General features: G+C 36.6%; 1 protein-coding gene across 9 annotated transcripts in view; it reads right to left on the reverse strand.

Annotated features, from left to right (window-relative positions):
* The window catches only part of rffl (ring finger and FYVE-like domain containing E3 ubiquitin protein ligase), a 29,053-nt gene extending 15,628 nt beyond the window's left edge, over positions 1-13,425 (reverse strand). For 2 of the 9 annotated variants that reach the window (XM_067364828.1, XM_067364820.1), the window contains exons 1-3: positions 13,219-13,425; positions 7,881-7,917; positions 1,242-1,427 (exon numbers count right to left, since the gene is read on the reverse strand). In XM_067364828.1, coding sequence (XP_067220929.1) covers positions 1,242-1,427; positions 7,881-7,886 — 192 coding nt within the window. In that variant the 5' untranslated portion in view covers positions 7,887-7,917; positions 13,219-13,425. Of the gene's footprint in view, positions 1-1,241; positions 1,431-1,541; positions 2,277-7,263; positions 7,286-7,880; positions 7,918-12,615; positions 12,670-13,218 lie in introns of those variants that run through there. The other 7 variants (XM_067364826.1, XM_067364824.1, XM_067364823.1 and 4 more) reach the window with 7 other exon arrangements.
* Positions 13,426-14,821: the final 1,396 nt, after the last annotated feature.

Consider the following 14,821-nt stretch of genomic DNA (forward strand, 5'->3'; position numbering starts at 1 on the left):
TGGACCAAGGTATTCAGCAGGACAAAAACCCTGACCACTGGCCCAAAAGAAGCCCCGATGAGGCCTGATCAAGCCCCGGAAGCAACTGGCCCCAGCACTCTTGCTTTTGATCCGTGGCTAATAACTCCAGTCACTAACTCAACTTGGATGTATGGTGGCTATAAACTTGAGCCTTTCTCTAATCTGTCAGTGACAGGAGGATGATGTTAAATGCAAAACATCAGCAGTACTCCAAAAGGCACCAATAAGTGCACTTAATGTATATTTTGTCCCATATTTGACAGCACTGCCTAAAATTTCTGCAAGTCTAATTGACCTGCTTAAGGTTCTCAGTAGGTTAAAACTTGCTGTGGTTTTTAATAACATTAAACCCAGGGGAATCTCCAGTTGAACTACTAGAATGAGCAAGGCCTCATGGTCTTCAGCGACACGGCCAGTTGGAAGGGAACTGGAATAAACTTGACTAGACATTCTGACACATGTGATCATCTAGCACAATAATCATTAAGCATAGGCTTAAGACATCAGTACATGTTGCAATCGAGTTGGACTTCAACTTTTATTTCAAATAAACGGTCATATTATAGGATTAACGTGATAGTAAATTAAAATGCTGTCATCATTTAACTCACTTTCTTGTCAATATAAACCTGTGTAACCCAAAAGATGATGTATGAGAAGAAAGCATGTTGTTTGTAACTCTTTTTGAGAGGTACAAACAACATTTGACCCCATTGGCTTTCATTGTATGGACAAACACAACACTAAAATAATATTTTCAAACATCTTTTATGTTACACACAAGAGTGTAAAAAATGAAGCAAAGGAAGACAACTTTCCTTTTTGGGTGTGCTATCCCTTCAAAGACTTTTTAACCACACAAATTTCCATGTTAATTAACCAAAATTGCTGTTAATTGTCATTTAATATTTCAGAATGATAATATATACTGATTTGTTTTGACAAGTTTGTCCAATACATTGACAAAAAATTTGTGCACAAATTAGAAACTATGTTGAAAAGTTTTATTATAAACAAGCAATACTTAGCCTATTAAATATTTTAGAACAGAACACAAATAGAAATGTAATGTTCATTAATAATTGTCCCCTTTATTTCCAATTTTTCCATGACTGTGAGAGACCTGTACAAGAACTCCAGACTTCAAGCAAACTGCCATTTGCCAGTGCTTTACCAAATAATTTTATACCACTGTTAAAGCAGTCATGTCATTTGATTACCTTCCTGGCGAGGCTGTCAAAGCGACCTCCGCAGGCCTTGCAGGTGTGTTCTGGAGCAGGGGGAGATGGGTAACTGCTGAAGCCAGAGTTTGTGAAGGCCTGATGTTGTGTGCTACTTCTGGTTTCCTCCACAGTGGAATCATCCAGACAGAGCCAGCCGCAGCAGCTGGCCCACATGCTCCACACCTACTGCAAGAGAAAGAGAGACGCTTAAATTACAAGTCATCACACCATAAATTCAATCTGCTCAGTCTTCAAATAGAATCAAACCACCTTAGTCCTAAAAGAAAAAGGATGTACTTTTTCAAAAAGTAGACTGGTCTTCTCGAATCAATACCCTTGGAAGTGAATTAGCAGCATGGAAAAGTTTTTCCAGCGTCAGTCAGGGTGGCTGATAAGCTCTCAGCTGGAGTCATTTGGCTGAAGAAGTAGGACTTCCATAATTTATTCAAAGGCTGTGTGCAGTCTAAACCATAGGAGCTGTGCAATACTCCTACTAGGATGACACTGTATCCCTCTCTCTCTCACACACACACACACACACACACTCCCTATCTCACTCAAAGCCAAATAAAGGCTGTCTGATCCAGTATCACTACCATGGTTATGCCTCACACGGTTTGGGCACAGCGTGTGTTGAATCAACTGATAAGATTAATCACTCAGAATAATAAAAAAGGACTTGGGTAACTCCCTGCCAACACCAAGGCATATTATTATGATAACCCTCAATAATTTTACTTGCTGGTATAAGATTTTAGTTTTGACTAAAAGTCACATGCAAAAAAGTATTGAAATTAAAAACCTGTATGACCAGAATTGACACTATAAAGTAGTTACTGTCAACATTAAAACAAATTGACACCGCTTACTTTCCTGGTCTTATTGTACAAGATTAATCAAAGGATATTCTTCCAAAAATAAATGTTACGTTTTTGTAATCTTTCATGAAAACTATAAATTGCTTGATCATGGAAATTACTGGATATTTTGCAACATTCTTTTTAAACTGCTATTCTTCATTCATGCCTCAAATGGAAGTATAAGGGTCACAATTTAAGATGTCCTACCGAATTATACAATTAAAAAATGGGTTTCAAAAACAAGATCTCAAGACTTTGTATTGCATTCAACTATACTCAGTCTTATAGGTATAGTTCACCCAAAAATGGTCCAAATCCCAGAGTCAAAGTCACTGGGCCTCAATTATCAATTATCCGAGTGCAGAAATCATCTTACGACAGGGTTCATGTGTGATTTATGAAATATTCGTATGCTGCCAATCCTATCATACGAATAATCGAACGTTTATAAGGGTGGAGCCTCAAAACAATAGTCATTTAAATATCACGCTCCTAAAAATTCATGGTTTAGAGAAGTTTACAACACGGAGAAAGAACCTGGACAAGAAGAGGAAGTAATGTCATGAAAGAGAAATTGATCTTACTCCAAAAACACCCATTAATCTCGTAATTGCAAACAAGTACATTAATTTATATGTATATTAAATGCCGGTAAATATTTACAAACATTATAAACACTATAGCCTAGGCTTTTTTCCCCCTCACTCCACAACAAATCCTTTAATTTCAGAACAGAACAAGAATGAAAAATAAGTAGCTATAAATTATATATTTAACTATAAAATAAAGCGCAAATTAGCTACAACATGTCAAGACTAAATTTATTTAAAGTGAAACTAAAACGGCAATGGGCAAGAATCCAAATATGTTTCCATATTTGCCATGTAACATTTGGTTGCTAAACTAGCCTATATTATGTATATATAAGGCTTTATACTTCACTGCTCCAATTTCCACGGAAACAGCATCCTTCAAATGTGCAAAAATGTGTTTGGTTAGGCGCTGGGCACGCTGATTTACAGCAGACCATTTAAACTTTTATGTTTGGCTGACTGCATTTTAGTTTGATGATGAATGGCTGAAATGTCAAGTTAGCAATGCTGGAACTGATATGTTGCGCATCAATGCGTGAGGCGCCTGCGCGACCAGTTTAATACAATAAAGATACAAATTAACAAAAGAAATAAAAAAAGTTTGTGACACACTAAAGCATTGTAGTGTGTCACAAAAACTTTTTTTTTTTAATCTGTTAATTATTTAAGTGAAATATTTTGTGTAGTCCTATTTATTTTATTCCTTTGGTTAATTTTATTCAGCTTTTCTCAGTTCACAGAAGAGCTGCAGGTGTGTCATGTAACTATGTGTGAATCCTCATGTTCTCTTGTTTATGCTGCTATTTGCACAGCTAAACCTCCTGGGAAAAACAAACATTTGTGGTTTTTTTAATGGGTCACAGACACCCACTATTCTAATTTAATTTCATTTTAATTTGACATTCTAGCCGTTTAATGGTTAGTGATCGATTAATGAGCTTCGGTTGTCAGACTTGGTAAAGAAAATAATCTAAATGATCAAAATGCTCTCATTACAATTCTCCAGCAGATTTAATATTAGGGATGTCCAGATCCGATCATGTGATCGGAAATCGGGCCCGATCACGTTGTTTCAGACTCGATCGGAATCGGACGTTACCTCCCGATCAGGACTCGGATATATATGTATTAGGGGTGCAACGGTTCACGGTAAAAAAAAAAAAAAAAAAAAAATCGAACAGTACCGTATGGTTTGTTTAAAATAGCAACGTGGAAAACAGACAGACAGAGTTCAAATAATGTACGTTTCAGTCGATGGATGCGCAAAACGTTACAACAACGATAATCAAAAAGCGTGGACAAAACAGTCACTCTTTGTAAACTGTTAACTGCGAGTGCCGTCTGCTCTAATGTCCAGTCATTTACGCCGTCATCACCCGGGTGTTGATAGCGCGAGCGCAGGTGAGACCTGAACAGCACACGTTGCTGTCTGTGTTTAAACTAACTCATTTAAGCCTTGCTGATTTAAACCTTCAAGAACAAGATGCGAAAGAGAACTCGCACGCGCTGTGAGAAGATTTGTGTGCGCTCTTCCGAAGCGCGCACACGCTTATTCCAGTCAGCACGCAAATACTGAGTTCTCTTTCAAGTCTTGCGCTTCAGCGGACAAATTCATACAAACATTATTTCAAAATGCCCGTCTTAGCGAGTATCCTAGCAAACATAGTCGGTTATGTCTTAAGTGAACGTATATTAGTCGAGAAAGACAGCGCATGTGGAACAGTATATGTACTGGATCGTGCCTTAAAGGGAAAAAAACTATTCCTGCTGCCTGTTTTTAATGATACATCAAATAACAAAGAAATCACTTACTGCTCTTGACTGAATAGTTTTTGTAACTTCAATAATGATTAATCTTTATTTTATACAGTAAAGATATTTTATATTTGATACTTTATCCATTTTCTGTACCTGAAAACGACTGTTAGATACCTGAAAAACCTGAAAAGCACTGTTCCTGGATCTGTTTTTTCGCTATTCTTTATTCTTTTTCATGTATTATAGAAGTATCGGATCGGGACTCGGTATCGGTAGATACTCAAAATCAAATGACTCGGACTCGGACTCGAGGGCAAAAAAACGTGATCGGGACATCCCCATTTAATATGCTGCACGCAAAATCATGCCAACTCAAAAACTTGCATACATGAGCTGAGCCACCGCTCACGTCCATATTAATGTCCACAAATCAATCACCATGGATATAATCTAACCATTCTTTGTCCTTGTTGAATGTTTCAATTATGAAAGTAAAATGGGTTGTGTATACCATTTCATCTGTATATGGGTGGACAGTTGTAAAGAGGACGACTTGTTTCACTGAAGTCTTTGGTTTACAAAGAACACTGAATTAAATGTGTACAGACAACATCACACTGCAAAAGTCACAAAAGTCAAGAACCATGACGTGACAAAAGAAAGCCAACTGAGATGTCAAATAACAAGGAAGTCAAGTACTGGCCGGACTCCCCTGTGGTGCTCTATTCACTGCCTACAGTGGTAACCTGTGCGATTACACACAGACACTGTCATGGTGACTGACCAAGATTCTCCTGGCACTGAAGGAAAAAGCAATTAAGGTTCTGCCTCAAAAAAACAACAAAGACCAAGGAAAGGGACTAACTAACAGTAGGATCCTGTTACTTTGGCAAAGCCTGAAAAAACAATTCAGATTAGTTTGAGTATGGTGACAGAATCTCCAGTGATGACAAGAAAACTCTGCGATCAAGTGGCATAATAACCCAAGTAAAAATAACATTTTGCTTAACCTCAAATACATGCTCAAGAGACTTCCTGACCTTGAAACAAAATCGCGTGGGTCTACAAGGTTACATGATATGAGGGTTTTATGATTTAATTGTTGCAACAGCAAACTGTCTTCATGCATGTTGGTTAGACCATAATGACATTACAGATTTCAGTTTGGCAGACAAAGGTTGTTGTAAATAATAATTAGGGATGAACCGAGAGGAAAATTCTGGGCCGAAACCAAATTCAGGATGTACTCGGCTGAAATCCAAAAATAAATAATAAATTGATAATCAATTAATTAATCAAGCTTATTTAATAATCAACACTCAAATAAAAATAGTTGTGCAAATATTTAAATTGCACATAATGCAGTTTTATATCAACTTTTAACAACAGAATTGTTTTTACTGCAGTTTGTTGGTGAAATATAAACATTTAAATGGCATTAAACTGTAATAACTTGTTTTCATGGCACATTTATTCGAACATACAGTATTCAACATTTGAAGTGGTTCAAAACCTTTTATCAAAGTTGTCCTAAAGCCTCATTCTTAGGAAAACTTTGATAAAAGGTTTTGATCCACTTCAAATGTTGACTGCTGTACATTAAATAATGAAGACATCACTAACAGGTTAAGTAAAAATTAGTGCTGTCAAAATTAGCACTTTCAAAATTAGCGTGTTAACGCATGCGATTAATTTTTTAAGTTTAACGCGTTAAAAATGTTTAAACGCAGTTAACACAGCATCTGTTTTTTCCATCATGATTTGGCTCGCGTTACATTATATAATCACGGTCTTATTCATGCGAATGCTTTTAAACCATTCAAGCACGACAACACAAACGAGTCCGTGAATGTCGTGTGACACAAATGACTCGTTTGCACAGAAAGACGTGTGCCGGTATCGAGTTCTACTTCACGCTTGAACAAACAATAACGCACAGAATTATGACAAAATGCTCATTTTGTTGAGTATCCTCATAGGAGCAGTCTTAAATTAGTTTAATAACATCTTAAATGAACTTAAAGACTTGTGAGAAAATGAGATGCGCGTCAGATTTGTGTCACGTTTGGCAGCGGCTGCTCTGCTCAAAGTGACAGCAGCCTAACAAACCAGTTGCTGTGATACTGCCATTAATGTTCATCAAAGAACAAAGGGAACACAGAAAATTGTAGCTTTAATAAAGATTAATCTATATTCTATAATTTATGCAGTGAAGACTGTAAAATCTGTGTGTTAGTGTTAGTATCAGTGATACTGGCATTCATTCATAAAAAGATGCCATTAAACAAATATTTATAATATACAGTCTTTAAGTTGTTTCTACGTTAATGTGGAGAGTAACTGTGAAATTATTATTTAGCAAAATGCACCTCTTGAGTTATTTTTTCTAGTTGACAGTCGAGTTTTGGTCACTGAATCCTGAGGAAGGCTAAATGTTATGTGATGTGACTTTTTTTATTGACAGATACATGCGATTACATGAAACATGATACATGTCATTAAGTAGTACTATTCCAACATTCCTTCTGATGTTAATTCATGTTTATTTTGTGACATAACTAGTAAAGTGGAAGAGAAGATTGGTTCATGCTGCTGCTCAAATGGTATTTGCTGTTTGAATTTTTTTTAATAAAACTGAAATAATTTGAAAGCAGAGATTTTGTCTCATATCAAAAGAAACGAAGCAAAAAAGTTTATTGCAATTAAAATATTAAAATAGATTAGTCCATATTGTCAAAGCACAATAAAACCGTATCTACACATGCAATACAAAGTTAATTCTGAAACACAGGCTATGAGTTTAAATACCTTATGTATTTCTTCCACTTTTAAAAAGGAAACCAAAACGTACATCTATGTTGAAAAAGAAAAAAATCCCCAAAATCAAACAAACAATTCACATTACTTGGTGTCAGCAAACATGTGCAAAGTTCAAAACAACAAATGCTCTCACAGTCCCCACTGACCAGCTGACTGGACATTGTTGCTGCTGGGCTGTCATAAAATACCCCAGCCCCCCTGTAACCCCTCAGCCTTTAGTGTCAGTACACCCAAACGCTCCCTAGTAACAGAGCAACAATAGCTGCACTGTGGCTAGACAACACACACACTGAGACACATCGCTCAGCGGCAGGAGGATACTTGTAATGCCTGGAGTTACTGGTGATGGGTCATATGGTTTGAGGGAATTGTGGTCAGAGTGGAATTATAAATGACCCATTAGTTTTGACTGCCACAGGGAAAGAATTTGAAGTATGGAAAGGAGATGAATATTCTGAACAGTTTTAAAGCTAAAATTATTGGTGAAGGTCTACACAAACTGGTGTATCGAATTGTGTTAATGCATCATTTTTGTTTGCCTTTAAATTGAAAGCTTAAAGGGTTAGTTCATCCAAAAAATGAAAATAATGTCATTTATTACTCACCCTCATGTTGTTTCACACCCGTAAGATCTTCGTTCATCTTCAGAACACAAATTAAGATTTTTCATGAAATTTAAGAGCTTTCTATCCCTCCATTGACAGCTACACAGCTACCACTCTGACAGTTCAAAAAGTTCATAAAGAGATTGTAATCTATATGAATTGAGTGGTTTAGTCCAAATTTTCTGAAGAGATTCCATCACTTTATATGAGAAGATTGAATTTAGGCTTTTATAAACATTCATCAACTTACACATCATGACATGTGAGAACCAGTGTGGTTCATTCTCGTGTTATGCACATGTTCTCACGCGTCATTCGGGTTCTGTTGAGCTTCTGTTTATGTTTGCTGATCAATGATTATATGCGAAATGAATAAATGCCTAAATGAAATCTGTTCATCATATAAAGCAATCGAGTCTTCTCAGAAAATTTGGACTAAATTTGGATTCGTTTTATGAACTCTTTATGAACTTTCTGAAGTGTCAAAGTGGTTGTTGTATACACTGTAAACCCTAATGCTCAAAACACTTAATTGATTTGAGAAAGACAAACTTAAATTGAACAAATTAGTTCAGTTAAATTAACTGCTATGAGTATTTAGAACTTTATTTTTCTTTTGAGTTCACAGAACTGATCAAGTAAACTGAACTGTTTCTTTGTTTTGAGTTGTATGAACTAATTTCTTTTAATTTAGACTAACTTAAGTTTAACAAACTGGACTGGGACTTCTATTTCCCAGCATGCTTTGCCCATGGCACTCGAAAGAGAGAGTAAATGCTAAAATTAAGTGTTACATAATGTTTTTTTTTTTTTGTGCAAGATTAATAGTAAGGGAGATAATGTTTTGTTATGCTAATTTAGAAGAGTTTCTGTTAATGTGGGTTTTTGGAGAATTGCCATCATGGTGACAAGCAGCGCATGAGCTTGGTTTGAGAGCAGGTAAGTTACATGTTTTAAGTTGCTGTATTCAGTAAGTGCTACACCATGCTATTGTTAACATGTTAGCAAAATAGCAAGTTGGCATTTTCAGAATTTTCTTATTACGGTTTACAGTGAAGTAAACAACTCATTTGATTTGCAAGAACTCAAAATAAAAGTTAATTAACTAAATCTTTTATGTTAATTGCTATAAAAATGTACAAGTTAGCTAAATCGGTACTTCAAGTTAGGAGCAATTAACATGCATGAGTACTACAAACTCAAAACTTGATAGTTCTGCTTAAAATTGGGAACATCACAACTCAAAAAATTTGATGTAACTGTTCACCTCAGTTTTGAGTTAGCCCAACTTATTCAGGTTTACAGTGTACCTTGTCTATGGAGGGACAGAAATCTCTCAAGTTTCATTAAAAAGGGCTTCATTTTTGATCTGAAGATGAACGAAAGTCTTACAGGTTTGGAATAGTGTTGTCAAAAATATTGGTATTTTGTTATATATCAATACTAAAATATCTGAAACGACTCTAATACTCCTTTCTGCAGTACAATACATGGATAGTAGCTGCGCTTTCTTGCTCTCCTCTCCGAATTTACACGAACCCGCCTCCTGTCATTCAGTCGTCTCATTCACTCCAGTTAAATAATGTTGGTGCGACCGGGTCTGTATTTGCTTGTTTAAAAAAAAAAAAAACTGATTTGGCCATGAAAAATCGAAAAGTCACATGTATGTGTACACAACACATCTTCTCTCACACAGCAAAATCCCCAGAGTTAAATCAATCCTGCATATGGTCCCTCTTTAGAGTTAAAGTTAACATGATGATAATATGCTGTTTGTGGAGTTGTTTAATCAGATCTTGAGAGATTTAATGCCTATTATTAAGTTGGCTTGAAAAAGCCAACTTACTGTTATGCTATTTTCTTCTGAGACTAAAATTTCCAACTCTAACTCCTCCTAGAGCTTTAACTCTACAAACTCCAAACTTGCGTCAGATCTTCAGACCGTTCTGACTAAGGGGCCGTTCACACAGAACGCGTTTTTCTATTCCAATGCGCTACTTTCCCATTGTTTTTCTATGTAAACACGCGCTTGACGGACGTGCATGGCCGTTACGCTCGCGTCTTTTGCAGCGCCTCTCACGAGCGCCGCGTTTTTAAGACGCCATGTCAAGTTAAAATAATTTCAACTTTTACATGCAGCTCCGCTCATCAATGTCAGTTCCAAAACAGTGGACCAATCAGAAGAACTCGGAGGCGGGGCGAACGTTGCAAGCTTCTGTTTACAGTAGCAAGTTGGCATGACAACGGTTTTATATGACGGCAACACGGCGGAGGAGGCGCTCATTATTATCTTTTTTTTTTTTCATGTCAAACTTGTATATGTCAATTCTGCTGTTTACCTATTTTTATTATTTCTGTTGTTGTCGTTATTGCCTCACGTCTCAAAAGCGCGTCTCGGGACGCTGCGCTTTTTTTAAAACCACTCCTGAGCGCCGCGTCTCGCGTTTTTAGACGCAAAGACGCGTTCGGTGTGAACGGCCCCTTAGTGTGCTATATCTTTTCTAACTGATCGGACTTACGGTTTTCCTAAAAAAGACTGTTAGGCTGCATTCACACGGGGCGCCGGCGTTAACGCTTCTCGTTTACTTTGAATGGGTGATGTCATGCGTTGCCGAACCGAATTGTGGGTTCCGTCGCGTTGCTTCACTCGTGTTGCAAGCGGCAGAAGTTGAAGATTTCACAACTTTTCAAGCGCCAACGCAGGCGTCATCCAATCAGATCGCCCTATGCAAATACCCTAGAGCAGTCGCAGCCAACTGCGTTCGTGCAACACCGGAAAGTAATGTGATTGGCTGTAATCACTATAACGGTTACGTCAGCACAAGCTTCAGACACGCCCTCCGTCAAGCGTTGATGCTGACGCCCCGTGTGAATGCAGCGTTAAAGCTCGGAAAAATCCCATTGATTTTCATTGACGGAATGTTCAAATGAGCCAAGACTTTCAAATTCCAACTGTCAAAATTCAAATTTAAACTACGGAAGCCCATTAGACTCAAAAACTCAATTAGACTCAACTGCCATTCTATGTACTATTTCTAATCCATTGAAACTCATTCAATCTCATAAACTCATCTAATCTATCTATCTATGCAAATCTATCAAACTAAATCTAGCAACACCCTATCAACCACCCCGAGTACCCTAGCAACCGCATAGCAACCACCCCGAGTACCTTAGAAACCGCATCGCAACACCCTAGCGACCACCCCGAGTACCTTAGCAACCGCATAGCAACCACCCAGAGTACCCTAGCAACCACACAGAGCACCCTAGTACTCTATCAAAATAATTAAACTAAAACTGAAACTTTCAAACTGAAAACTTTTAAAACTGCTTCAAACTTTCTGGACCAGCTTTTTCAAGCCAACTTAAAGTTTGTCTCGACAAACTTTTTTATCTAGTTATTCTTCCGTCTTCTTCTTCTTCCGAGCCAAATTTTAGACTGCATCTCCTCCTAGAGCTTTAAAGCTACAACCACCAAACTTGGCCCAGACCTTCAGACTGTTCTGACTCGAGTTGCTATATTTTTTCAGACTGATTCGACTTACGGTTTTCCCAAAAATGCTTATTAAAACTGGAAAAAAACTCCCATAGACTTACATTGAAAATCTGAACATTCCATCAAACTCCAACTGTCAAAATTCAAATCAAAACAAACTGAAGCCCATTAAACTCAATGAAGCTTCCATTCTCTGTACTATAACTGAGCCATTCAAACTCATAAACTAACTTTCTAACTATCTAACTTATTAACCATCTATCTATCTATCTATCTATCTATCTATCTATCTATCTATCTATCTATCTATCTATCTATCTACACTCACTCACTCACTCACTATCTAGCTTTTAAACTACTAAACTAAAACTTAAACTACTTCAAACTAAAAAGCTTCAAACCTCAAGCTTTTAAAACTACTCCAAACCTTCTGGCTAGGCTTTTTCAAGCCAACCTAAAGTTTGTCTACAAACTTTACTCATCTAGTCTTCAGATGATTTTATCTAAGGCTGTGGCTGGAAGTCCTTTGTAGTTATTGTGTTTCTTTTCAGGGATTCTGCTTGTTAACAGCAGGTGTTCATCACTAATGCTCAATCACAAATGCGTCGAATCACTTAATTAACTTTCACTCTGCTTCAATGTTACTTTAACACTATATAGAGAGGGACCATATGTAATCTGAGTTGATTTAACACCGGGGATTTTGCTGTGCACTATTTTCAAAAAGATTTGCAAGTTCATCTTTCAAGATAAAAGTTTTTTTACAAATATCATAAATTATTAATTCATAAAAGCCATTATGTTTTTGAGGAGTCAAGCCATTTTACAACTTGAACTAAACTTGCCTTGTCATAAATTATCTGATTTTTAAAAGTTATTGTGTCGCGAGAGGCTGCAGGGGGCTTCTCTACAATGTAATTTCCAATTTTATTTATTTTTTTGGTCTGCATGTCGGATGTGCCACACTCAAATATTAATAAGCCGAGAAGCAGTAATGTTAAAATATTGTTTTATAATAAATTTCATTCGTTTTATGAGGCTTGTATTCTTCATTATGATTTCATGACATCTTTTACTTTATGCTCTTGGAAAAATATCTCAATTACTTTAATTCATCAATTAAAATAATTGTCTTTTAAATGAAAAAGTGCATTCATGTTATTACATGCATGGATAGCACTTTTAGTGCACTTTGAGGATAAAACTGCGTCAGTTAAGTTTAATTACTGTTCGTACCTTGAAAATGAGTCAGTGACTTGTAAACTGTGACGTTCAGGGATACATTGACATCTATAAAGAGAAAATGAACACATTTATGAGTGCCATTTACTCCTTTTACGCAAGGAGCAAAGCGTTTACCGTGAGGATCTGGATCACACCTTCCTCTCTGTTTGCAAATGAAGCTCGCAACTCAAGCTCACACAATGACTTGGCAACCTCAAACATCCGTGTGTCAGATCACTCTGAAGCTTCCTCTTCAAGACAGGAAAACTTTTGTTCACCAGGACCAAATCGTGCCGCAGAAAAGTATATGATAAAGTGTGATTGTTTAAGGGTGAAAGTTTGAGGATCATAATCCCTTAAAGAGTAGTCACAGGATAATAGGTCACACTGTAGTCACAATAACAAACTTAGTATATAGTATGAGAAGTCAGTCACACTTCAGTATCATGCGACACGTTCACGAGCGCAGAAAACAAGACTGAAGTCGCGAAAAGTGCAATGAAGGTGATATTAAAGCGTTTAAAACATATATTAGTGTGATTAAAAGTAAAAGAGAGCAGCGTTTCTTTCATATCTGCTCTCTTTATTCAGTCGAGAGGACGTTATTAAACTTACCTCAAATGAAACGAAGGCGCTCGAAAACCGCAGATGTTGAAAACTCTGAACTGATCTATAATCCTCACCAAACAAATAGAAACATTGGGAAAAGACTATCAGCTTCTCATTTTTTATGGTTGATTTTAGTGGACCTCACGTCTCGAACATCGAGAAGTTTGTCGTTAGTGACGCTCCCGTGTGTGAGGTAGAGTCGTTCACTGTAGCGCGAGCACGTCTTCTTTCAAAACACGAGAACGCGCACGTCGATCATCAACGCGTTTGACGCACCTATTTCGAAGTTATCAGCCACTGACCATTAAATGAATATGATTTTTTTTGTGAATTCTCAGTAAAAAGTTGTTGTTGTTGATGTTGTTTTTCTGTTTTTTATGAGACTTTCCCTGGGGGGGGGGGGGGACTGACGGTTCAAAAACCGAATTCAAATCTCTTTTTTTCTTCCTTATTGGAGATTCGAACACTAAAACTAATATATTAATTTATATATAATATATATTATTAAACAAATGTGTGCCTGACCAACAGTTGGAAATTGTACCTCTACCTCTAAAGTACCGGTTAACCACAAATGACTGTGATTGGTCCATCCAGGCCCGCGTGGAGAATAATAACATGTGTCACATGACCACACTTCTGCTGGAGCGTTCTAGACCTGCCAGCCTGCCCTGAACAATCATTTATACCTGAAAAAACAAACTTTAAAAAAAATAAAATAAATAAATTGTCCCCAACCAATTGGCTCCATCTTAAATGTCTTAATATTAAATGAATATTAAAGAAAGGACGTCATAACAGGTTTAATTTAAATTTATAATTGTGATTGGTAATCATAGATTTTCTCATTACTTTCCATCTTGATTAGTCCATGATTAGTAATCTATGATATCTTTAACAGTTCTTTAAAGACATCTTCCAGGAAGTGATATAAAAGCACATATCAAGCTTTGACTTTGAACTTTAGTGCTTTTTTGAAATAACCAACTTAATTATGAACGTTGAAGTGTTTGAGAATGAGTACATTTCTGAATGTCTATCCTTTCATAGAGATGATTGCTTAATACAACACCAAACTCGTAGATATTGTACATTTTCTACGATCTAATGCGATCAAATATAGGGTAAATTAGGTAGAAGGTAGCGACCTCTGCTGAAATAAAATAGTATGTGCAACGGATTGAGAATGAAAGGGAAGGAAAACCCCAGGAGGACTGTATGGAAGTTTAACCCTGATTTTCTCGTTCACTGTAACCTGAAGCCTATAGTCTCAATTAATGAATATGCAAATAAAGTCATTTGCATATTTTCAGTCCAAATTGTATAATCTGGACTAAGAATTTACAATAAAACAAGCATGTATATTTTCTCAAGGGCTGTAATCCAGACACAGGCATATTAGAAGCACTCACTGTACAGGTAAAGAAAAGCAACATCCAACAATGAATCTTGAAAAACCTGTCATATTTAACCCCAAATTCTATGATAAAATGTAGAAATTGTATTTTTGCAGACCTCAATTTGACAATATTTTTATGACTATCATTGTGGGAAAAAAATAAATAAATAATTTAATTATTTAAAATACAAGTATTCACACACCTAGCAA

This window comes from Chanodichthys erythropterus, chromosome 17, assembly GCF_024489055.1.
Source record: "Chanodichthys erythropterus isolate Z2021 chromosome 17, ASM2448905v1, whole genome shotgun sequence".
NCBI classification, from domain to species: domain Eukaryota; kingdom Metazoa; phylum Chordata; class Actinopteri; order Cypriniformes; family Xenocyprididae; genus Chanodichthys; species Chanodichthys erythropterus.